The sequence below is a fragment of the Camelus dromedarius genome, chromosome 31, assembly GCF_036321535.1.
Source record: "Camelus dromedarius isolate mCamDro1 chromosome 31, mCamDro1.pat, whole genome shotgun sequence".
Taxonomy (NCBI): domain Eukaryota; kingdom Metazoa; phylum Chordata; class Mammalia; order Artiodactyla; family Camelidae; genus Camelus; species Camelus dromedarius.
This window is the reverse complement of record NC_087466.1, coordinates 2,216,159-2,241,740: the sequence shown is the minus strand read 5'-3', so window position 1 is coordinate 2,241,740 and position 25,582 is coordinate 2,216,159. Positions and strand designations below refer to the sequence as shown.

Sequence of the window (25,582 nt, the reverse complement as noted above, 5' to 3'; positions counted from 1 at the left end):
GGGCCACTACATCTGTTTCAGGTAGACCAGGTGGCAAGCGGTCACAGGCAGGGCAGGAGGGTGTCTGGTAGAAGCGGCAGCGGGACATGAAAGCAGAGACCCACTGCAACCCCCACCTCAGAAGCTGAAAACAGGATTTGGTCCAAGGTCAAACCAGGAAGGATGCAGGCAGCTGACCAAAGCTTCGCCCTGAACTGACAAAGTCCTAGGGGAGAGACTGCAAGACAAACCATGGGAGCATCGGAAACTAATACGTTCTAAACTAGTTTTATTATAAAAGCTACGTCTGTGATGAAAAGAAATTCAACCACTGCACCAGAGTATAACGGAAGGAGCCAGAGCAGACACTTCTGAGCATCCCGCCCCATGTGTGCGTGTATGTGTGTGCCCTGACAAGACAAGATGGACACCGGAGCTCAGATACAGAACCAAGTGATGGGCGAGTGGTCAGATGGCAAGACGTCCACAGGGAGAAGGGACGAGGGGCGGCTGGGGCGCGAGGACAGAGCAAGGCACAAGGCAGCGCCGGCACACCAGGACACCCGGCACAGCACTCAGTGCTTGTGCCAGGTGGCGGGCAGCCACTGTCCTTTTCCCTGGGCTCCCGCGAGGGGTGGCCGACAGGAGCATGCGAGAAAGCACAAGTACACGAGTGGCCACAGAGGCTTTACTTGTCACAGCTGAGCAACCCAAGTGCCCTTCAAGGGAGACTGGACAGGGAAACGCGGAACAGCCAGTCCAGGGGGCCCACTCGTCAGTGCACAGGAACAAATTCCAGCGCAACCCGGAGATGTCAAGAGTGTTACACCAAATGAAAGCAGCCAATCTCAGAAAGTCAAATACTGTATGATTCCACGGATGTAACATCGGCAAAGTGACAATTATAGAGGCATTGAGCAGACCAGTGGCAGCCAGGCTCAGGGCTGGAGGGAAGGCACCACCCATGGTGGTGGCGGATGGGTGCCTCGTGCCTGCCAACTGTGGGGAGGGTTACTCCATGTGTCGGTGACGTCTAAGATGCCACCTACCACTGGGGAAGAGAAGCACAAGGATGGCCAGGCGCCTCCTGCAGAAAGGGAATCTGGCAGCAAGCCACAGCCATGCAGGCAGGGGCCAGGGAAGCACGGGAAGGGACAGTCCCCAGGTTGGGGCAGGCTGGAGTCCAGGGGTTCTGACAACACTGTGGTTGCAAACACCGAGACAGAACTGTTTCTATCTTGACTACAGAGCACAGCCCCTACAAAGGGGTCCCGGGCCAACCGTCCCCATCTGAGCGCACTGCTGTGCCCAGGGCCAGTGGGCCTCAGCGCCCCAACCCTTTTGGGACTCTTCTCCCCACTCTCCTCACCCACACCTTACTAAACAAAGGAATATGATGCCTCTCTGAGCAGTGCGGTACTTACTCTGTGGAGCTGCTGTGGACACGACCGCCAGGCCATGGGGCGCCATCCCTGAGGTGCCTGGAGGTGGCTGCCCCGAGAGGGGCATCGGCTGCCCCAGGGCGCCAAGGCCCCCCATCCCGCCCAGCGGCTGTCCTGGGCCCCGAGAAGGCAGGCCGATTCCAGCAGCTCCCGCGGCGGGCCCACCCGTCAGGCTCTGGAGCGCGTTCATTGGGTCTGCAGGAGACAGGGCACAGCGTCCCAGGCTCTGCCGGCCGGCAGCCTCCCCGAGCCACACCACCTCCGCCTCCAGGCTCCACTCCCTCCGCGCCCCAGGCGGGGAGAGGCCGGAGCTCTGGAAGTCCCCCAAACCCTGGCACAACTGCCTGCCACACGCCAGCGGCCAGGACACTGGAGTGCCTGTCACTCTCCTGGACCCGGAGCCCTGCTCTCCAGCTGGGTGACACACAGCTGGGAATTTCAAAGAAAACGCGGGACAAGGGTCTTTCTTCACAGGGGCAGGGGCAGATCTTCTCCCAGGGAGGTTACAAGTCCCCTTGTACCTCAGAAGCCCACCTCTGCTAAGTCTGGGCAGGACCCCGCAGAGAAGCAGTTTTCAGGTAAGAACCCCAAGAACCAGAGAAAGTGAGCAGGAGGGGTCTCCCTGGCCACCCTGGGCCAGCTGGCTGACAATCACTGCCCATGCCCCCAGGCCCCTGGGCACCCGGCCCCTGTGGCTCCGCCGCCTATGGAGAGACAGCAGGCTAGGCAGCTCCCTGCCTGACAGGCTGCAGTTTAGCTGGCTGTTTGGATATGCTAAACGCCTTCACTGGCTGCTCACTCGGCAAGACCAGGGCTAAAGAAACAGGGGTGTCATATGATAAACGCTTGAAATTAAAAACTGAATAATAATTTTTAACTTACAAAGAAACTCTGTAACATGAGAAAGTGAATTCATAGCTATTCTCTGAGAATTACCACCACAGATCATTACACTGAATATACCATAACAGTTCTCCAGAGAGCCCATAATTCTGGACAGTATCTCAGCAATCATGAGACTTCATCCTCTTTGCTGGGTGGAGGGGGAGGGGTGGTGCTGGGAGGAAGGTGGGCGGAGGGCCAGGAGCTCTTGGTTCCCACGGAACCAGGGTCTTTCCAGAAACTTTTTCCTCTAGAGACAGCTCAATCCCAGGCACACACAGCATCCACCTTGTCACTCCTGCCACCCCAGATCCAAAGTTGGGAAAAACTTTCATTCAAAAAGGAAAAACTCTTACCACTGACAGAAGCTTGAGATTTCTTGTTATCTATATTTAAAAAAAAAAAAGAAAAAAACCAAAGTAAACAAAGTTTTAAATAACCACATACTTCCATGCTAAGTCAATTCTGAAGGCATTCGCCCAGACGTCATTTGCTAAAACTAAGCTGACTCTGCCTAGAAACTAGACAAAACATACCTCAGAGCTTCAGAATGTGTGTGCACATGTGCATGAACACATGTGTGCGTGTGTCCCACCCCCTGCAGCATGGACACACAAGGAGGCCTGGGGAAGAGGGTCCAGAAGCACCCACAGTCAGCCCAAGCCTTGCATCCTTGCCCCAGGCAGAGGCTTGCTCTGGGCCCCATCCCTCCCAGGTCCCAGCTTCAACCCAGTAAAAAGTCAGTGTGGAAAGAAGCAACAGCCCGTAGGGACGCAGGGACTCTCTCCCTCCATGGGAGATGACTGACACTCAGGCTGTAGCTGCCTCTACAGCCACAGGAGCAGCAGCTCCATGGACTGGCTGCGTGGGGAGCGGGGCAGAGCTGTCTCCCGTGGTCACGCAAATGCAGGCAGGAGGGAGGAGCCAGGGTGGAAACCCCACAGTGCCCAGGAGGCTGGTGTCCTTGAGAGACCGCGGTCACTCAGGAACACAGTGTCCACACAGATAGGCCCAACACAAAAGACCACTGAGCCCCGACCCTGGCTGCAGTGACACAGGAGTTCTGAAGAGCCACAGGGCTGCAGGCTGGCGGACAGGAGCACAGTGGCCCTGGGCATCTCACGGGGCAGGGAGCGAGGGACGGCCCTGGAGAAGCTGGCCCCAGAAACTTCCAGCCTGACAGTAACACATGTTTATGTCCAGGCTCCCCAGGTCAACAAAAACAATTAGGGAAGAAAGTGTTCAGGGTGGACTCTGCTTACTTAAGGATGGCCTAGGGATGAAAGCAGCAGTCCTTCGAAAAGGGAGAATAAACAGACAGGCGGGAAGAGCAATCCGGTTTAGACCGCTTGGACGCCAAAATCAGCATGTCTGAGGCTGATGCTCTGGGAGGATGGCAGACGTGGAATCCAATGCAAAGCAATGAAGAGCCTCCCAGAAGCAGGCGCTGCTCACAGACATCCCACCTCGGGCCCAGCGGCCGACCACCACCACCCAGAGACGTGAAGTTTACTTACGAATGTCTCGAAAATGGATAATAAGCCTGGCCACGAGGGAAAGGTATTCGTCCTAAAAGTAAAAACAGGAAGCAGTTTAATCCCAGGTGGCGAAGAGACACTCTGCTCTGCCCCCAGCAGAGGCCCTTCCCCAGGGCGATGCCTGGACCCCTCCCAGGATGGAGACAGGCCTCCGTGCGAGGCTCCCGCAGGCCAACAAAAGGCACAAACAGAAAACCAAGAAGGTACAAGGCCCTAGGAGCTGCTGCTTCCCTGCAAGCTGGGAACCCCAGCCAGGGCCGTGTGGGGCTCAGGACCCCGCTCCTCAGAAGGGCCTGAGGGCACACGCATTGCAGTGTCTTTGCTCTAATTGTACCAAAGCACGTTCGCTTTTAAGGCCGGCCTGTTGCTTTTCACTGCTGAGGTCGTGCTCGCATGCAAATCTGAACAAGCGCCAGGCTGCGCTAAAAGCCCTGTGCTGATCTAAATTTACTGCACAGCTGAGGGGAAGGCACAACGCCACTCAGGGGAGGCAGGTGAAGGCCACCACTGAGGGCCCTCTGGGCTCTGGAAGCCACATCTCTGGAACAGCCTACAAGGCCTGCCTTCCACGAACTGTCTTTGCTGTAACCAAGGACATCTACTTCAGGGAAATCACTACTTTGAGTTTGTCCTGAGGTCAACGAAGGGATGTTTATAAATCAAATCTTATTTCAGAGACGCTGGGCCGTCCTGGCAAAGCAGGCAGAGGGCAGGGCCTTCAGCCCCACCTGCTCACACACCCCTCCTAAGTCACTGCGACCCTGAGTCCAAGGGACAGCAGGCTGGCGGGACAACCAGCTGCAGCTCCTGTGCTAGGACACTGGGCAGCCCACAAGCCCAGGGACAGAGTGAACCATCGTGAGAACACCTCGAGGGGAGCTACAGGAGAGAGGGAAGCACGCTCTCTCATCCTCCAGCCCCAATTCATCTCTGGCGGATACAGGCCTGGGGCGGCCGCAGGGCAGGTACAGAGGAAGGGCAGGGAGGCTCTGCTGCAGCAAAGGGACCCAGGGGAGGAAGGCCAACATGCCCAACCCTCCATGGCCCCCACCCATTCCTGGGAGAGGGCCCCCCAGGTCAGCTGATGAGGTTGGTCTCTGGAGGAGAGCAGGGTGGCAAGTGGGGCAAGAAAAGCAGGGGATAGCACGAGCCCAGAAACAAGGGATCAAGGACGAGGTGGCTAAGGACAGGGGGTCGAGGACAAGGGGCTGGCCAGCTCAATGTCTGATGTCTCGTTAAGGCCTTGGGCCATCTTTGAGGTCAGAGAAACCATAGGAGAATTTGCTGAGCTCTGTCCGCTCTCATAAAAAGTGAAACAGGAGGACGCAGGTTGAAAAAGCAGCCAGACACAGTTACTCCAACACAAGGTACAATGAATGGGGCTCAGGGCCATGTTCCCAAAGCCCCTGGCACCGAACCAGGACCGAGCTCTCTGAGCTGGGCAGGCAGAGGGCATCCTCAGTTCCGCTGAGGCTGCTCTGAGCCGGGTGCCCAGGAGTGATCAGCTGACAGAAGTGGGCATGGGGAGTCACACTGCCACTGAGGGTGTTCTTGAGGGTTAAATACATCTCCAAAATCCTTGCCAAGGCCATAGGTCTACACTGAGGGCGACTCTGACCCCCAGGGCCAGCTGCTTTCCTCCCGGCCTGACTGACCTCCCCTGGCATGGGACTTGTTAGTTTCTACAAAGTCTTAAGTTTTCTCCACATATTGAAAAATATACCAAGTCCCAGAGCAGGCACTCCAGAGCCAGTGTTCTCAGCAACACAGGAACTTTGATAAGCACTGTGCTGTGATTCACATATTTTAACATTTTATTTTTATACATTATTTTAGACATACAAAAATGAATAATAAAAAAATGACAATGGGCTCCTTACCCAGTTTCAATTAAAAAATTAGATGGCAAGGAGAAAGCAATCTAGCACCCCGTGCCCCCACTGACTTGCCCTACACCTCACTGGTCAACTGGAGAAAGTCATGAGGACTAGACAGCATGCTGATAAAGGATGCTCAGTATGTGCTCCTAAAAACAGAGCTACTGAAAACCAAAGGGTCAGCATTTACAAGGCAGCTTCCGAGCAAGCACGCTGACCAGAGTTGGGGGGTGCAGGAGGAGTCCCGGAGGTCATCCTTCAGACAGAGCAGGGGCAGGAAAAGGGCCCCTGGACCTGTCAGGAACCGGCTGCATCCAAGCCTTTCCAGCAGATTCCAGCAGCTGTCAAGAAAATGCTAGTCGGGGGATAGTGTATAGCTCGGTGGTAGAGTGTATGCTTAGCATGCATGAGGTCCTGGTTCAATTCCCAGTACCTCCACTAAAAAATAAATAAATAAATTTAATGACCTCCCCCACCAAAGAAAAGAAAATGTAGCCTTTTCAGGTATTCGCATTTTTCAATGGATATAACTGTGCTTTTCTCTTCCAATATCTGGCTCCAATTAAGTGCGGACAGCAGAAGATGTATTCAGATTCAGTCAAAAGCCTGACCCGGGGCTCACGAAGTCCTTAAGAAAGACTGAAGGGAGGACAGCGTCTTCTGTACCAGACAGGCGTAGCCTCCTCCTCCTTTCCCGGCAGTGCTCCTGCCCTGTGACTCCCGCCGGCTGCTGGGCAGCTCAGGTCCTCCTCTTTATTAGCCTCTAGGCAGCTTCCCATTTCTGATGCTCTCAGCCTCCCTGGACCAAGTTTCACCTTGGGCCCCCCACCCCGCCCCCCACTACAGGGACTCGGGTCTACATGTCACATCTACACTGTAAATCAGAGACATGCACAACTTTCATATGATACCATGTTATGTGCAAAAGAGTTGGCATGTGTACAAGGTAAGTTTCATTTAAAAACAACCAAGCGATGAGCCAACACTGTGAGAAGCCTCTCCCCGTGCTGCTGCCGTGCCCACGCAGGTCCCAGGTCCTCAGCTGCTCCCTTCTGGCGGAGACCAAATCTCCCCGACTCCTCAGGAGGCTGGCGCGAGGGCCTAGAGTGGCTGTTATCGCAACCCCCCTACCAAGAACACTTGATTTTGTTTCCCTCTGTCTCCTTCAGGCAGAGAGGAGTCCCACCTGCAGGAACTAAAGTGGGTGTCTGTCACCTTGCCAGACGGGAGGAAGAGAGGGACAGGGCTGAGAGTGCAGGCGCTGAGCCCAGACTACCCGGGGGCCCCCAGCTTCACCTGCACCTGGCTGGGTGACCTCCTGGGCAAGTCACCTGGCTTCTGTGTACCTGAGCCTCCCCCTCTGCAAACTAGGGAGAGCGGTACTGTGCCTGCTTCATGGGACCCTGCAAGGGGACATCACTTTACAGGGGGGCCCAGGCCCAGGCCCTAGGCGTGGAGCCAGCCAGTGACAGGATGGACACGGCTCTGCCTGCAGTGCCAGCACACCGGGCAGTGGACTCAGCGAGTTCTTCTACACAAGAGCACTCCAGGCTTTCCTCGCCCTGGGGTCTACATCAGGCAGCCTGACATGCCCATTAGAGCCACAGGTTCCCTCAGGGTGGACACCTCTGGATCCACCAGCTTGCCAGGATTCCTCCCAGCCCCTCCCCAGGTCCAGAGACAGAGAAATCACTCTTTCTGACCCTTTCCCTTGCTCCAGGTTCCACCTCTGAAGTCCTTTCACAGTCACTCTGAAGGGGTCTCAGGTAGGAGAGGCTGGTGACAAGCATGTCCAGGATGCCACCTGCCTGCAGAGTCCCTCCAGAGTCTTGCCCTAGAGGAAGGGCCTCCTGCACGGAGGGCACCCGCTCCTCAGGGGCTCCAGCAGGACCAAGGAGCTGGACATCAGACAAGAGTGCCCACGCAGTATGTCTGTCTCTCCAAAAACGACCCAGGACATCCTCACACCTTTCTAGAAATACCTCTCTTCCCAACAGTCAGGGCCTCCTCTTGAAGGGAAGGATTCAGAACCAGCCTGACTCAAGGAAATGAGACTGCAGTTATGAAGGTGAGCTGTAGGGGCTGCAGAAGGTCCCAGGTGAAGGCTCTGGGGGGCTGCTGAGCTGCTAGGTGCCCCCTAGGAGAGGAGTTTACCTCCTACTGCCAAGAGGGTCTCTGTGGTGGCCTGTCTCCAAGACGGCAGCCAACGACCATTTGCCTCCCTGTACACAGGCTGCAGCACATCAAAGGTGAGACCATTCCCACCCAGTGACACTCGAGGACACTGGGGACTGACATCTTCCACTCCCCCTACTTGGAAGCCAGCCGCCAGGCCATGCGGAAGTCCTGGCTCTACTGCCAGAGACACTGAGTGGCGGCCACATCGAGAAAGCCAATGTTCAGACACGTGAGTGAGGCCTTTCTGGACCTCCTGCCCAGCACAGCTCCCAGCTGGATGTGGCTGTCTGAGAGTCACTGGTGAGACCAGCAAAGTGGCCAATGGGACAATTCCCTGCATCTCAACCCTGGCCCACAGGATCTGGAGAAACAGCAACTCATTTCTGTAGCCACTACATCTGGGGTAGTTCCCTATAAAGCCACAGACAACAAACAATACTGACCAACAAGCTGTGCATTTCAAAAGCTGAAATAATTCAATAAACCCTCAAAGTTCTTATCTCATCCCCCCAAATATTTGCAAATCATGTATCTAATAAGAGACTTGAATCCAAAATTTATAAAGAGTTCTAACAATCTAACAATAAGACAACCAACAACCCAATTTTAAAATGGGCAAAGGATCTGAATAAATATTTCTCCAGAGAAAATATACAAATGACAAATAAACACAATGAGTCATCAGAGAATGCAAATCAACGCCACAATCAGATACCACTTCACAACGATTACAATGGCTCTGATACAAAAGACAGTAACAAGTACTGACGAGGAGTGGAGGGACTACCCCTCGTCACTCCACGCACGAATGGGAAATGGTGCCGCTGCTCTGCAAACAGTCTGGCAGTTCCTCCGAAGGTTAAACACAGAGTCACCACATGATCCAGAATTCCTTTTTCCAGGTACAGACCCAAGAGAAATGGAAATGTGTCACCCGGAAAGCTGGTACACACATGTTCATGGCAGCATTACTGTAACAGCCAAAAAGTGGGAACACTCAAGATGTCCATCAACTGAGGAATGGATAAATAAAATGTGGTATAATCCATACGATGGAATGCTATTTGTTAATAAAAAGGAATAAATAAAGTACACAGTTCATGATGAACACTGGAAATATTATGTTAAATGAAAGAAGCCAATCACAAAAACATACTGAACGATTATATTTACACAAAAAGTTTAGAACAGGCAAATCCATAGCAACAAAAAGCAGGTAAGTGGCTGCCCAGGGCTAAGGGCAGATGCGGAGTGAGGGCTATCGGGTCTCGGTTTCTTCTAGACAAGGCTCTAAGATGCTCTAATGCTCTAAGACTGCTTGTGGTGATGGCTGTACTAAGGACCCCTGGACTGCACACTTTAAATGGGTGAATTATACAGTGTACGAATTAGATCTCAGTAAAGTCATTACAGAAAGAAGACAATGCTGATCTACGTCCCCGGCACAGAGCTGCCCACCTCGGTCCACATACTCCTGTAGCTCTTCCGGGCACCCACCTGGACTCACGTGAACTCTGACCCCAAGCCCAGATCACACAGAAGGCTTGTTTTGCACTCTGCTTTCTCGGGCCAGAAATCCCTACCTTTCCATTTCAAAAAATGTTCACCTCATCCACACGTTCAGAGCATGCTCAGATTTCCCCAGCTGACCTCTCTCTGACTTGACAGTTCATTTACCTAAACCAGTAGCCAAGGGCCACAAAGAGAATGTGCTTTTAACTCTGGACACACAGTGAGTCCCAGAACCCCAACCCTGCACTTGGGCACTAGGTGCACAGTGCTGACCCGATGAGCGGCAGGGTGGGTGCAGAACACAGGCTGGGTCATCTGACAGGCCACATAGCATCTCCAGGCCTGTTCTGCTTTACTTCCACCAGCTCTGCCCCCAGGCGAACACACGGATGAAGGGGGTGGTCACGTGAAGCCCGCCCAGTTCACAAGAGAGCTCACATGGGAACCCTCCGCCACCTCTCCACCTGCGACGCTCCCCCATCTGGGTCCTCACTCAAGCCCTCACCCGCCATGAGCATCACCCTCATCATTTAACAAAAGGGGACAGGAATCCCTCTGGGCCCAAGTGTCAGGGCTCCGTGGGGCTTAGGTGAGACCCCCAGGAGGGAGGGTTGAGCCTGAGGCCAGAGCCCACTCTTACTCAGGGCACTCGGCATCCCCAACAAGAGCAGCTGGGGCGGGAGAGCACCCAGCCATGAAGGAGGGTGCCAGCAGAGGTCAGAGGCTGGGCCTGCATCCTAAGTGCCCACCCCATCCCTCCCATACACACATCCACATGGTGGACCCAAAGGAGGACCCACAGAGGGCCGCGGAGGATGCTGACGGTGTGCGCGCTGACGGTGTGCGCTCTGACAGTGTGCAGCCCCCAGCCTCACTGCCCGGGTGGAGGCATCCAGAGCCTGCCTCGTACCCTGTCCCCATCCCTGCAGGCGGACTGCCCCAGGGCCTTACCCGGGTCTTGGCCTTCAGGAACACGTGGCTCTCCATGTCCTTGCTGGATTTACTGTGGGCCACACCAGCTTTCCTCATGGCGTCCTCGCTGGAACACAAAGGAGAAGACAGGTTGACACACACGGGCTTCCTGGCCAGTAGGCCTTCACAGCAGCTGCCCCAGGCTGGCTCCCCAGCCTGGCTGAGGTCCAGGAGGGGCATGAGGGAGGGGCCCTCAGGATAGCGATGAAAGGCCACAAAGCAAAGGAGAGCAGGGCCAGGCCACGAAGGTGGGGACCAGGAACGGCGGCCTCCCCGGCTCCAGCGGGCAGGGGGCCAGGCCCAGGGACTGCTCACAACCAGCACAGAGGCAGATGAATGGCCTGCTGGCCTATTTCCTGCCCTGAGTGACCTGGGTCCCCACCCAACTCTGGCATCAAGAGCAAGGGGACCCATGCTCCGACTCTTCCTCTGTAAGATGGAGGGGCCACACGAGTCATCTCTCAGCCCCTCCCAAGGCAAAGGTCCCAGTGTTGGACACGCAGATTCTCCAAGTCTGACCTCAGCAACTTTCAGCTGGGGCAGGAGAAACAGCACACTGATGCCAACACGCTACAGTAAGAGATGGAATCTGAGCACTCCGCAGGGAGAGAGCCGTGCACACAGCTAACTGGGTAGCACACCCCCACATGAAGACAAGGACAGGCGTGCGTTTGTAAGAAAGGGGAGGGGCATCCCAGGCTCGGGTTCCAGGGTCTGGCTGATCTACTCACAACCCCAGGATGGGTCTCCCTGCCTGTCTTCCCAGCACCTCACCCCAGGGAATTCCAGTCCGGCTGCTGCCAGAAAGCTTTCTGATGGCTCCATACATACGCACACCCTGGGTACAGGAGGAGTGTGAGCACGGGCTGCAGGACCACATCTGTGATACTGAAAGAAATCCCAAAGAGGCGGCCAAGTGCTAAGAGATGGGTCAATCTGTACTGACATATGAGAAACAGAAAGTGGTGCTGCCCACCACAGTGCTACAGAACTCATTCAACACAAGCTTGGAACCCCTGCCTCCTGGCTGGAGGAAGAGACAGCCCAAGACCTACATTCCGCCCAGAGGAAACCAGCCGTGATTTGGGAACCACAACACCCATCAACCCACTGAACTCTCACGGGTGAGAGGTTTTGCCAGCTCTGCCCAACCCCAGGGGCCACTTCCTGGTAAGGTGCTGCCAGGTGTGCAGTCTGCTCACCCACCTGGGGCAGGGGCCTGCAGCGGGTGTGGGTGTGAGCTCCCAAATCACAACAGCACCAGATGACATGTCCAACACTGGGAGGAGGAAGCTTTCCCAAGCACGTCACCAAAAGCAGACACCTTGGCCAGATTTTTTACCAGATTTAAAAAAGATTCCTAACTACATGTTTATCAGCCACCAACCAGAGAGATAAGGAAATGGTGTCTGGCCCTCGGTGGCACACCCCCTGCCCCTCTCCCCCAACCCCAGGGCCTGTGCCACGGCCCGGCGAGCTCCCGTGGTGGTGGCACAGCCTGGGGTGCTGTCTGTTTGGTAAAACACAGCTCAGGCCAGCCCAAGAGAGAACTGTTCCCATCTCCCCAGGTGCCAGCTGGACCCAGGCAGCCCATGGATGAGGCCAGCCTAAAGCTTCGGCTTGCCCCGGCATCAAGGAATCCCATGAGCCCGCCTAGGATGGGCCAGGAAGTGAAGACAGACCAGGAGAGCAAATCGCCACATCGGCCCTGGGAGGGAACACCACTTTGACTGATTCTTATCACGTCTACGGGTCTCATATCTCCAATTCAGGAAGGACCTACATTTCACTCTGTAATTTTGGTTTATTATAGTCTCTTAGGAGAGGAGGATGATAAGGGATCAGTTGAAACAAAAAACACACAGGTTCCAACGTAAGATGGGTGTCCTCTCTGAAAAGAACAGAACCACAAGACGGGTGAGGTACTCACTTAAGTCACAATCCAAGTAAATACGCTCCCTGCAACAACTTCATTTTAAAAATACAATTAAATGAGATATGAACCTCCAGTTTGGAAAGAGGGACTGAACCTGAATGTCTGATCCCACTTGTCTTCAGTGCCCCCTAACATGGCAGACAAAGACCCCAGAGAAAAGAGTCATCTGGAGCCAAAAGAAACTCTGCAGAAGGAAGAAAACATCAAGAAACTATCTTTATTATCCAAACAGATAAGACACTGCATCCATTTAACAAGAACAAGATGCTATAAAACCAGAAAAATCAGATTACCCCCCCCAAAAAAAGTTCTTACAAATAAAAGCATATTAAATGTTAGAAGTGAAAGGTCCGAGATAAAACTGAAGAACTCTCCCAGAGAGCAGAGCTAGAAGGCAGACACAGGTGACAGGATGTACAAGATGAAGAAAAGGAGACGAGGGCCAGAGGGGGGCAGCTTCCAAGGCGGGGAGGGGGAGCCAGAACAGGGCTGGAGGGGCTGAGACTCCCGTGAAATGACTGAGGAACTTTCCCTGGACCATCACGTGGCTGCGGGAGTGAGGGAAGCCGCCCTGAAACTCCGAGAGGAGAAGCACCAGAGGAGAAGCACCGGCGTCCCCACAGCAGCGGGGAAAAGGGGCTGGGGTCGGGTGGTGACAGGCTTCTTATGTAGGGAGCACCTCCCACCTAGAGGTCCACATGCATCCAAGGCCACGCAGCCTCCAGAAACTATAGACTCCCTCGAGCCCCTTTCCTGGAAGCTGGCAGAACGAAGAAATGAACCACAAAGCAAGCCGAGGGTATGGGAAACAAGAGCCCCCACAGCCCAGCAACTCTGGAGACCAGCATGGAGAGGGGCCCCACCCGGGCCGCCACAGCCCCTGAGGCCCCAGATGGGAGGTCAGCCAGGGGGGCAGCACTGAGTGCGAGATAACCCAAGTCAGGGGAAGACCCAGCCACAGGCACACAGAAAAGAAGGCGCATTTTTAAGAAGGCAGTTTTTTGTTAGGGGTAAAAAGCATCACAGAACACCCTATGCTCAGCTGTGAACATCGTCCGTGCAGGCTGAAAACACAGGCTTCCTCATCAATTCACCCAGAAGGTACCCCACTGGCAGAAGGTGGGAGAAGCAGAGAGAACAGCTGTGTCACCAGAAGCCCAAACTCCTCACCGATGACTCGGGAGCTAGGCAGAGGAGAGCCCAGGGCCACTGGGAGGATGCGCCACCCAAGGAACCACCACAACCCCTAGTCCGTCTCTTCATTTCCTGACTTCTAAAACCTCTGTGCAAATGTTAATCTGACAGAGTAAAAATGAAATGACAAAATGTACCTCCAGACTGCGCACAGACCCCCTGGAAGACCACAGCACAAAGGCCAGCCCCTCCCACCCCGTCAGCCTGGGGACCAAAGCTGGCGGCCCCCACCGACGTTGACCCACGAGGGTCCCACAGCTCCCCAGGCACCCGTCCTCCCCAGCTCGCCTGCCTTCCCATCTCGGTGGTCTACTCCCCACCCTGCCCCAGCGTCCAGGGGGATTCACCTCTGAGGTGGGAAGTACTGAGGCCTGGACAGCTCAGCCACCAGCTCAGCTCAGCTGCCTCGGCCTTGCGGCATCTGGAAACACATTTCCTAACACATATATCCCAGACCCCAAACTCCCTCCGTTCTGCATCAGCACACCTCTGCGTCCCATTCCTTGACTTTTTAAAAGCACACAAAAGTGTTTTTTTAACAAGATAAAAATACGTATTTCAGTGTTTAACCATCCACCCACATGTAGGAGACGTATTTTAGTCTTGCAGGAAGATACTTCAATCGTACAAACACAAGAGACTTAAAATGGCTGCTCCTCACACTCCTGTTGGTTTAAGTAAGCTCCATGTTCAATATTTCTCAATTCCTAGATCAGTGCAAGAACCACGCCCAGAGAAGACCCTGCTGCCGGTAGAAAGGCATGCATGCCATCAGAAAGGGAAAGAAAAATGCCATGTGATATCACTTATATGTGGAGTATTAAAAAAAAAAGAAGGCACTAATGAACTCATCTATAAAACAGAAATAGACTTGAAGACGTAGTAAACAATCTTATGATTACGGAGGGAAAGGGGGTGGGAAGGGATAAATTTTGGAGTTCGAGATTTGCAATCAATCACTACATATAAAAACAGATAAACGAATTTCTTTTGTATAGCACAAGGAACTATATTCAATATCTTGTAGTAACCTTTAATGAAAAAGAATATGAAAACAAATACATGTATGTATATGCATGACTGGGGCATTGTGCCGTACACCAGAAATTGACACACTGTCATTGACTGTACGTCAATTAAAGAGAGAAAACAAAGTAAGACCATTGTCTTTGTTCTCTGTAAATCATTGTGCTTAATTATATCAGAGGACTTTTAAAAACATGATCCTGATGGGTAGCTGTTGGATATATTATTTCCCACATTTTCGTGTATTTGAAATATTTTATAATTAAAAATAAAATATTTGGGAGGTGGGAAGGGACAGACTGGGATTTCAAAATTTATAGATACTGACAAACATATGCAGAATAAATAAACAAGATTATACTGTATCGCACAGGGAAACATATACAAGATCTTGTGGTAGCTCACAGTGAAAAAAAATGTGAAAACGAATATATATATTTTCATGTGTAACTGAAAAATTGTGCTCTATCTGGAATTTGACATAACATCATAAAATGACTATAACTCAATCAAAAATGTTAAAAAATAATAATAATAAATAAATAAAATAAGATATTTAGCGGAAAAAAAACAAACAAAAAAAAGAAGGGCATGTCATCATTTGAGCTACTGAAGACTACACGAGCTTCTTCATTTTCTCTGATCTGCTGGTTTGGCCACAACAAAACCAGGGTGCTAGAGCGACCTTGCGACCCCTGTCCAGGCCAGGCTCCAGGCCTAGGACCGCTGTGGCTGGCCCTGTTCCAATCCTGAGTGTGTCCCAACCCAAGAGCATATTAAAATGCTTACCTCCCATGATTTCATGAAATATCTGAGAGGAGGAAAGCCCTATCTTCCAGAGATCTGCACTCAAGTGCTGACAGTCAAAGTCATTTAGTATCCGGGGAGTGGTTGAAAACAGTCCAGGAGGAGCAGGGAGGGATGGGTGAAACACTGGCCATGTGATGCTAACTTTCCCAGTACCTGGGAAACCACACTTTCCCATTACTTGGACCTCAGTGAATGTCTGGAAAAGGCCACAATGGAACTTTTAACAAGAGGAAATAAAACGCTCACCTCAAGCACATGAGATGACTGTGTAGAGGTGCCTGGAGAAGGCATCCACAGGTGGTAGACAGCGGCGCGAACATTCTGAGTATTAGAGTAGCTGGGGGCAGAGGGTGGAGCTCACAAAGCAAGAGTGTCGCTTGAAGCTGAGTGGTGAACACACAGGCATGGGATCTCTAAATTGTACTACTTGGTTTCATGATTCAAACTTCCTATTTGGAATTTTAAAAAATCCATCAGAATTCCTTCAAAGAGGTCCCCTCTGGGAATGTAACCAAGATCACTGCCCTGAGGAACACTTTCCAGGGGGCAGGTACCATCAGCCCTTCACAACAGTGGCAAGAGAATCATCACGTGGTCGCAGGCCTTCCCACCCGGAAGGCCCAATAGGGTCCTGGACCAGCCACAGCTGCCTGGTCAGGAATGGCAGTAACAGCTGGAAGACTTCCGGCCAGGAAGGGAGATGCAAAGGTAGCAGCTGTGGGTGGGTGGGGTCACCTACAAAAGGATGCTGGTGGGGCCATCTGGGGCCTGTGCAAAGGCCAAAGATCAGCAGGGACTTGGAAGTGGGCCAGCCACTCTTTGGGGCCCAGTGACCTGCAAGGAGTTGCTAACATAGCAGCAGGCTCCTCCCACTGGCGCTCTCAGCGCACTTGGCGCAGGTTAACTTCCAGCGGCTGCCTTCTCCCTTCCCCAAAAGAGGTGTGATGGCTCTTTCTGATTAAAAGGCGCTGGCCTTTCTGGTGGGGCTCTGGTCAGCAAGGACTGCTCTGTAACGTGCAGTGTAACTGTCAGTAATGGGGCCTGTTTCCTCCTCTCACACGGGAGTAACAAACGCACCCACAGGCAGGGTGAGCTCTGAGTCACCTTCTGCAGGAGGGCTCGGCCCAGCCGCCCCCACATGTCAGCTGCCGTGGACAAAGCTGGATGACTGAGGGCTCGCGTCCCCTCAGGTCACGTTAACGTCTGGCCCAGAGGCAGTAGAGCGAAGGGTCTATATCTCACCCATCACTTCCCAGTTGCTCCACCAGGGCTTGGCGGTAACCAGCAGGACCCGGAGCCCCCGACACTCGAGGTGGGGGGGAGGCGGGGGGGCTATACACAGTAATCAGCCCAGTGTGGACGGACGACAGGTGGCTCAGGAGGGAGTAGCGTGCTCTCAGCAGCTTCCCCACTGGAACCAAGGTCCAGAATCCCACTGGAGGCACAGGGACTTGAGGGCCTGGGCCCCAGAGAAGGGTGGGCCGAGGCTCACGGCTTCTGCCTGTGGGAGGGCCCAGAAACCACAGGCAGGATCTAGACGTGACGTCCTTCTGAAGACCTCTCCAGACCCCTGAGGCTGCTGTTTGGTTGTTTGTTCCCTGCTGCTTTTCTGCTTTGCTTTATTCTGTTTCTGGCTAAATAGCACTGACTTCTCCTTCAGGTCTAGGCCAAAGTCTCGGCATCTCCTCTGTGCCCAACCTGGAGTTCACACCTCCCCTGGTGGCTTAGCCCGAAGAGGAGGCTGACCTCTGCCCCACTCGGCGCCAGGCTCCCTCTAGCCCTTCTGGCCCTGACTAGAACCCTGCTCTGGGGCTGCCCTCTCCCAGGTCTCGTCCCCTGTTCAGTCCAATAGACATTTCTTCACATTGCCTAAACGTGCAATCTGCTCTTTTGAGGGGTGGGAGGTATAAGAGCCTCAAGAATGAGATGACAGAAAACCTGTGAAGAATTGGGGAGGAATGACTAGGGGTCCTTTTGCTCGTTCACTGCTCACCTCGTCTCTGTCAGGTGCGAGGCTGGTTCTCCAGGAGCCAACCGACCAGACGTGCCCAACACTGACCCAACCATCCCAGGAGGTGGGCCCAAGGGCCCCAGAGACCAGCTCAGGGGCCCTAAGGGGGGCACTCCTGGGTCCTTCTGGGAGACTGGATGTTCAACAAAGAGCCCATCTGAACCCACCAACAGTTTTACAAGGACCCTCTCCAGAGGCTCCTGTGTCATCAATCCCCCTAACAGACTCAGTGGTTCCCCCTCCACTCCCCAAGGCTCCCACTCCTGCAAGGGCCCCAGAGGGGGCAGGAGAGTGTCAGGGGACGCATCACTGAATCCCAAGTCCTCTGCTGGGGATAGGGTGGAGGTCTCTTCCTTTTCCCTCCCACCATCCCTGTGAGACAGATGACCCCCGCCTTTGCACTGATGAGGGAGATGACCCAGAAGGGCTAAGTATCCAAGGTCATCAGCTAACAAGTGGAGAGAACGCGGGCTCCAGTTGCACAGTGCACATGGGCACAGGCAAAGCAGGCCACTGTCGTGTGAGGGCGACATCTCCTCCAAGAAAACACCCTTGCACTCCTCAGTACGGGTTTTACACGCCAGGCACCATGCTTCATAGGATGGGGGTCCTACAGGAATCCCAACGGGGCTGGCAGACAAGATACCAGCAAGGGTGACCCCCATTAGGCAGAGGGGCAGAAAAAGCTCTTGAGTATTTGATAAAAGAAGAAAAGGAGCTAGTCGTGAATACAGTGGGGGGACTTCTTCTCACTGCTGAATACCTTAAATACTTGATTGTAAACTGTTTAAGGGGAGAGAACAAAGAAAGAATTTGGAATGCTCAAGAAGCTGAAAGATCTGAGAGGCGGGTAGGAGGAGAGGCTGGCCTTGGTGAGGCACGGGGGGTGCGGAGTGGGACACCTGGAGTTTTGCTCTCCTGTTAAAGAGAGTCACTGTGGTTTTCAGCCAGGCAGTGGAAGGCCCTCAGAACCAGCCCCACTCAAAACTGCTTTTGCTCAGTGGGGGCCGGGAGCCGGTCTGTAGCTCTGCTCTCTCAGTAGGCCAGGTGAAGATGGAGCCGGTGACCAGCGCTGACCCTCCCGCTGAAACCTCCTGATGCTTCACTATGCTCTCCTTCTTCCCTCAGTCAACCGCAAATTCTTGGGTTCAAAACATTTCCCAAGATGGCCAACTTTAAACAACAGCATAAACACTGGAAGAAGTCAGAATTAACAACGTGTCAGGTGCCTTAACCCAGATCTGCTTTTCTAACCCTGTGAAAGCAATAGATCAAGGCACCGAGAATCACGACTTTCAAAGTGAACCCTGGAGAGAAAACAGATGAATCTGAGAACTGAGAACACCCACATGATGCTAGGCAGACAGCCTTTCAAACTGCTCATCCAGTGGAGGTGGGCAGAAGGGCTCCCCAAAGCACCCAGGCCCTAATCCTAGGAACCTGGGAATATGCCACATGATACAGCAGAAGGGAATTCCCAAATGTCATTAAGGTTACAGACTTCAAAATAGGGACATCATCCGGCTTTTTCGAGTGGGCCCAATCTAATCTAAACCCTTGGTAGAGAATTATTTTTTCTGGCTGAAGTCAGAGATGCTGCAGAAGAAGCCACCTATGTTGGAGGGGCCGCTTCGGAAGTGCCAGAGGGAAATGGAGGCAGCCTCTGAGAATGAGGAAAGGCTGACCCTGGGCTGACAAAGAGCTGGTAAGGAACAAGAACACCTCAGTCCCACAAATGCACGGAAGTGAATTTGGCCAGTGACCTGAATGAGCTTGAAAGCCAATTCTACCCCAGAGCCTCCGGGAAGAAATGCACTCTTGCCAATATCTTGATTGCAGTCCTCTAAGACCCTAAGCAGAAGACTCAGCTGGGCCTACCTAGACCTCTGATCTACAGAAACCGTCAAATAAACATGTGCTGTTTTAGGCAACACAATTCAACAGCAACCATAGAAAACTAATACATGAGCAGCAATCTGAACCCAGTTTCTCTAGACACAGAAGAAGGCTAAACTAACAAGCGCTCACTCAGTTCTCCCAGTCCACTCAGAGACTCTTCAATGATCCTCCCAGCCCTCTGACACTACCTCACCCTTCCCATTTCCTTGGGTGGCAACTCATTCTTCCCAGCCTTAAGTTCTGAGCTTCCTCAAAGAGGAATCTTTGCCCTGGGGGCTTTCCTCACAGGAGCCTTGAAGCGAGCCAATCCTCAAGATTTTATTTATCGATACCTGAGTGCATCAAAAAAACAACATGCACTGATTCTACAGCCTCCGCAGAATTGTCCCTGGACTGTTCCACAGCAGTGTCCAGAGCCACAAGCGCTAAGGCCCCCACTCCCTGCACTGCACGGAGAGGTTCCCGGCCCTCCACCCCACTTCCTTCCTTCCACGCTGCCGCACCCCACCCCCGCCATCCAGTTAGTCATCAAGGACTGTCTCTGCTCACTCTCCCCTTTCTCTGGAATCATCTTCCTCTTTCAGTTCCTACCGCCAACTAACACAGGTCTTTCTCATCTTTTGCCTGACTAGGTTGTTCCGCAACCATTTTAGGGAGCAACGTGGCAGTGCTCTAGAAGTAGGTATACAGGCAGGAAAAATGACAGGTCCCCAGACCCCAAGATCTCAAAATGCTGCTAATGGCCTAACTGGCCTCTCTCCTCTGTTCTTGATCTGTCTCCGGAGACTGGGGGATGTCCCAACTCTCAGTACCTCAAAGCAGGCCCTAGGCCAAATACTCATCGTAGCACTCCCACCACTGACGTGTCAGCACTTGCTCGTTCTCATCCCGTTATCATCTCCTGAGCCTCCTCACTCCTCAAACCCCAGAGCTCTCAGACTAGCACGACGTCCCCCGATGCAGTGGGCACTCACACTTCCCCCGTCCTCAGCCTGCAGTTATGGCCCTTCACCCTCCTCCTTGTCTTCCGAGGACTCAGTTTATTCGTCGCCTGCCCCCCTCCCCCACAAGGCTGCTCCTGGCCTGCTCAAGCAAACTGTCAATTCAGGTGGCAGAAAGACCCCATTGTAACTCCGCCTTCGCAGCGGTGCGTTCCCTGAGGGCAGGGGTGTTTCGGGCTAATCCTCGCTCGCACAGCCCGCCAGTCCCATAAGACCAGAAGACTAAACTAACGAGCAGCCGGTGCGCAGCAGCGGGAGTTCCGCACGTGAAGCCGAGGGCGCACGGCAGCCGCCGCATCGAGGGCTTCAACAGCTGAGACTGGGCAGGAGGCACTAACCTCGGCTTCTCACTCCCCCTCCCGACCGAAGGTCGCTTCCTGACAGCCTCTTCCTGCCACCCTCCGGCGAAGTCCACATCTGGGGCGGGGTCACCCAAGGTTCTCGTCCCCACCGCCCCTCGCTCCTCGTCCCTCGCCCCTTCCATCCGCCCCCTCCACCCGCCCTCACCCGCCCTCACCCAGGGGCGCTTCTCTGGAGGAGGAATCGCAAAGCGCGCAGACCTGTGAAAGCCAGCACGGGCGGCCCGGGCCTCGTCCGTCCGCAGTGGGACGCAGAGCCGCGCCAAGTCTCCCTCCCAAGCACACAAATGACGATGACTCACAAACCAGGGCTCCCCGGCCGGCAGAGTTCGGCCCAGGAACGCTAACAAGCGGCCGGGGAGGCCGAGAACCGAGCGGACAGCGGGTAGGGCCGCGCCTGGGTCCCCAACGGTCCGGCGCCCGGTCCCCCGCGGGTCCGGCCGCGCCTCCCCCACCGCGAGGAGGGCTGAGGGAAGGCCGGGGGTCGCGCCGCCTCCCTGGCCCCTACTCACATTTGGCTGACCAACTTCTGCCGGAAGGCGGCGCTCCGCCAGTCGGTTTCCTGCCCCGAAACGTCCATGCCGGTGCCCCGCTCCCACCGCCCGCGCCCCGCTCGGCCGCCGCCGCCGCCGCCTCAACCGCAGCGCCAGGCCCAAACCCGGAAGCCGTCGGCAGCGACTCGGCCGCGCCGGAAGCGGGCAGGGATTGTGGGAAATGGAGTCGCGCGCGGGCCTCTGGGAAATGGAGTCCGCGGGCGCCCGGAAGTCAAAGCCCCCGCCGCTCTGCGGGACGCCCGGGGGGTCGGGAGATGCACCTGGTGCCTGTACGGCCTGCGACCCTGCTGTGTGCCGGCCCCCCAAGTCCAGGGGACCCGTACCCCTCGGGGAGGCCGCGCGCGGCCCCAGCTGTCTAAGCGGATGCCGTGGAGAGTGTTTATCAGAGCGTTATCGAACATGCTGTGCGCACCTACTGTGCCCCCTCGATCCGGGCCCTGCCTCCCGGGCGCTGCCTTCCAGCGCCGCATCCCAAGAGGGACCAGAGACACTTCCATCAGTGCTTCTCCCCGTTAGACTTTTGTAATCTCATATCCCACCAATGGCTGTTTTTTGTAGGGGTTGGGGATGTAAGGAACCCAAACCACATTTGTTACCTTTTAGACATGGGCTCCTGTTTGGCCCCACAACCGTGCGGGTTCACCGAGAGCATAGCCTAGATGCTCGCGGAGGGCGCACAGGCTTGCTGGGTGGAAGAGGCAAGGGAGCTGAAGGCCAGCAGGATGGCCGCGGCGGCGGGGAAAGCACGGGGCAGGGGGCCTAAGGATACTTTTAGGAGGGTAAAAGTTCTGCCAGATTGAACCTATGGGGCCTGATCTGTGCCCTGGGGGAGGGAAGGCAGGTGACAAAAATCCTGAGCTCAAATGGCCCGCAAATGCTGAATGGACAATCACCAAGATGGGCCTCACAGAGAGTGAACTGCACCTCCTGATGCCAATAAATACCAGGCCCAGGAAGGGCTGTGTCCACCCCTCGTCCCCAAGCCCCAGGCAGGAGTTTGGCGGGAGGGCGAATTGGGAGAGGAGGGAGTAAGCTCATTCCCCAAAGGGGCCCCTCCTGCCCTCAGATTTCCAGTCTTGCATTGACAAGAGAGCTATTCACATCTTGAAACATTTTTGCTTTCATCCTCCCAAAAATACATTTTGGGGGCTTTTTTTGGGAGGGAGAGGTAATTAGGTTTTTATTCATTTATTTATCTTTTAATGGAGGTGCTGGACCTCATGTATGCTAAGCATGCACTCTACCACTGAGCTATATACTCTCTGCTCCAGAAATAATTTAAAAAAATTCCGTACCTAGGGTGATCAACTTGTTCTGGTTTGCCCAGGACTCCCCCATTTTGGGCTCTGAAAGTCTGTGTCTTGGCAACCCCCTTAGTCCACGCCCATCAGAAGGGCCCTATCTATATCCCTCTCACACATTTAATAAAATTAAGATGTAATGCACATACCATATAAATTACCCTTTTAAAGTGTATAATTCAGTGTTTTTCAGTATATTCATATTATCATAAGGTTGCGCAATCATCATGAATATTTTTAAGTTGAGCTCTAAATGTTTCTCTGAATCATCGGAAAGGTATGACTGTGATTTATCCTATATCGTATTTGTATATGCAGATTCCGTTCACTGATTTTTGAAAAACATTGGTCTCATAACTTCATTGGCACAGCCAGTCCTCACTGTCAAATCCTCTGGCAAATTAGATCTCTGGGGTTTTTGGACAAAAAGCGGGGACGTTGCATCCAACTCAAGTGAGCATGTTAATAGGGGCCCCAGGTCAACTCTCCACCTTCTGCACTATGGTTCTAGAAAGGCCAACAGAGCATGGCATGTAGATTCACAGACAGACAGGCAGGCAGAGGCCCTGCTATGATGTGATTTCTTTTAAGAATCTCATGCTCTACCAAGTGAGCTAGCTGGGTGGGTTAGATTTATGTTATGATTCGTACTTACCTTGTATGAAACTTATAGGATTTACAGTATATTAAGCTGTGTTTAGTAGTTCAAAGAGGAGTCAAGGTAAAATTTCTCATTCTTTTAAAATGTTGCTGTAGGACTGTGAGTGTCTTAGATAAACTAAGATTATAAGTTCAGTTTTTTAATAGTTGGGAACTCTTTTTTGTCTCTTTTTGACTTTTTATGGTCAGCCTAGGAATAGTCGTGGTGCCTGTGGGAGTGTCACTTACCATGCTAATCTATCACAATGAGTTTATCATGAAGCTCAAGGCCTACTGGGAATTGAATCTTCTGCCATCTTGGTGTTAATTGCTGTGTCATTCCTTGGATGGCTGTGCTCTGCCCCTTTCCTTCTTGTCTCACCGGGACCCACTTTCCAGGCATTAGTTATCTCATGCTGCTGCATAACAAGTTACACCACAGCCCAGTGGCTTAAGACAACAACAAAAAACATTTATCATCTTTCCCCACTTCTGTGGGTCCGTAATTCAGGAGAGGATGAGCCAGGTTCTGGCTCAGTCTCTCTTGAAGTTCCAGGCAGATGTTGGATTCCAAGGACTACAGCCATCCCACGGCCTAGGTAGGGGTCTACTTCCAGGGCAGCCCGCTCCTGGCTGGCCAGTTGGTTATGGTTGTGAGAGAGGTCTCAGTTTCATGCAGGCCCCTCCTCAGGGCGGCTTGAGTATCTCCACTACACGGTGGCTCACTTCCTGCAGACTCAGCAAGATGGAAACTGCAATGACTTTTATGACCACACACTTTTATTTTTGCCTCATTTTGTTCCTTAGAAGCCCACATTCAAGGGGAGGAAGATTGAGCTTTACCTTTGGAAGGGAGGAGAGTCAAAGAATTTGCAGGCATGTTTTTAAACCAGCTCCAAATTGGCTGTTCCAGTTTACATTCTCATCAGCAATATTTGTACATTCGCACCTCAGCAACCAAAGCTGGATCTCACCCTATTTTACATTTTGCCATGTTGATAGTGGCAAGGACTCTCTCGTTTTGTTTTGTTTTTTAATTTTTTATTAAAGTGTAGTTGATGTACAATGTTAGTTGCAGGTGTACAGCAAAGTGATTCAGTTATACAGTTACACACACATATACATTTTCTGTTCAGACTCTTTTCCAGCATATGTTACTCCAAGAAACTGAGTATAGTTCCCTGTGCTCTACAGTAGGTCTTCGTTTTTTTAAAGCTATTTTAATTTATTTTTATTGGATTATAGTCAGTTTACAATGTTGTGTCAGTTTCTGGTGTACAGCATGTTTCAGTCATACATATACATGCATACATTAGTTTTCACATTTTTTATTTATCTTATGTATAGTCATGTGAAAGACTTTCTCCTTGACCAAACTTTTGTCAGGCTCCTCTGAGCTCTCTTCTTAGCTCAACCTTGACTGGGGCACCTGTCCTGTTTCTGGCCTACTTAGCCTGGTCTAAGCAAAGAATTCTGCCAAATCAGTTCAGAGAGAATCCTCCACCCTTGCTATCTGATCAACTTCCCCATCTCCAACCTTGGATAATCCTACTAGGCCACTTTAGCAAGATTCCCCCTACCCTCGGTGTATTATTTTTGTAATTTTACATCCACTGACAGTCTACTTACCTTTAAATCCCCAGCTGTCTTTGCTGTGTTCAGAGTTGAGCCTGGTCTCTCCTCTGCTGACAAACTCATTGCAATAGACTCCTGAACAGTCTTTCTTACTGTTTGAATAAGCGTCAGAACAATTCTTTCTTTAACAGAGTGTGAAAATGTGGGGGCAGCACTGCACTTCTTGATCATTAATGCGCTTGAACTCTATTTCCTTTGTTTACACCCACTGGGACTTCCTCTTTTGTGAGTTTCCAATAAAGAACCTTTACCATTCTTCTGGCTGGTTCTTCCTGATTTTTTTTAATTGAAGTATTGTTGATTTGCAATATTGTGTTCATTTCTGGTGTACAGATTCAGTTATATGTTTATGTAGATATATAATTTTTTGCATTCTGTTATACTAAGATATTGAATATAGTTCCCTGTGCTGTACAGTAGGACCTTGTTGTTTGACTTTTTAATTATTGATTCTTAAAAGTTCCTTATTTCTTCTGCATAATAATTTTTGGTCAGTTATGTTGCAAATATATTAAGTGATACATGTTGTCATTTCTATTTTATTTTTTACTTTAACTGATATTGATGCTTCTCTCTCATCAATTAAGTTACGCGTTCTCTTCTGAGTGTTAACTATGCATCTTCATTTCCATTTAACTATTGGAATCTTAACATCTTTTACTGCGTTGTAGGACTTTTTTTTATTTTAATAAGACTATTTGCCATTTGCTGCCAATTTCCTTGCAAGAGTTTCCTAATTGTTTTCTGTTTGTTTAGGACGGTTGTGGTCCAGCTGTTCTGCACACAAGAGCATTGGTCTTTTCCTGTGAGATACTTTCCACTGGGTTGAGACTTCAA

General features: G+C 52.4%; 1 protein-coding gene across 3 annotated transcripts in view; it reads right to left on the bottom strand.

Moving 5' to 3' along the window:
• The window catches only part of MED15 (mediator complex subunit 15), a 36,104-nt gene extending 14,826 nt beyond the window's left edge, over positions 1-21,278 (bottom strand). For all 3 annotated transcript variants that reach the window (XR_010378539.1, XM_064480990.1, XM_031443196.2), the window contains exons 1-5: positions 21,129-21,278; positions 10,360-10,447; positions 3,821-3,872; positions 2,660-2,689; positions 1,404-1,616 (exon numbers count right to left, since the gene is read on the bottom strand). Coding sequence is in view for 2 of the 3 variants with exons in the window: in XM_064480990.1 (XP_064337060.1) it covers positions 1,404-1,616; positions 2,660-2,689; positions 3,821-3,872; positions 10,360-10,447; positions 21,129-21,196 (451 nt within the window). In the remaining variant the exon portion in view is untranslated. The remainder of the gene's footprint in view (positions 1-1,403; positions 1,617-2,659; positions 2,690-3,820; positions 3,873-10,359; positions 10,448-21,128) is intronic.
• Positions 21,279-25,582: the final 4,304 nt, after the last annotated feature.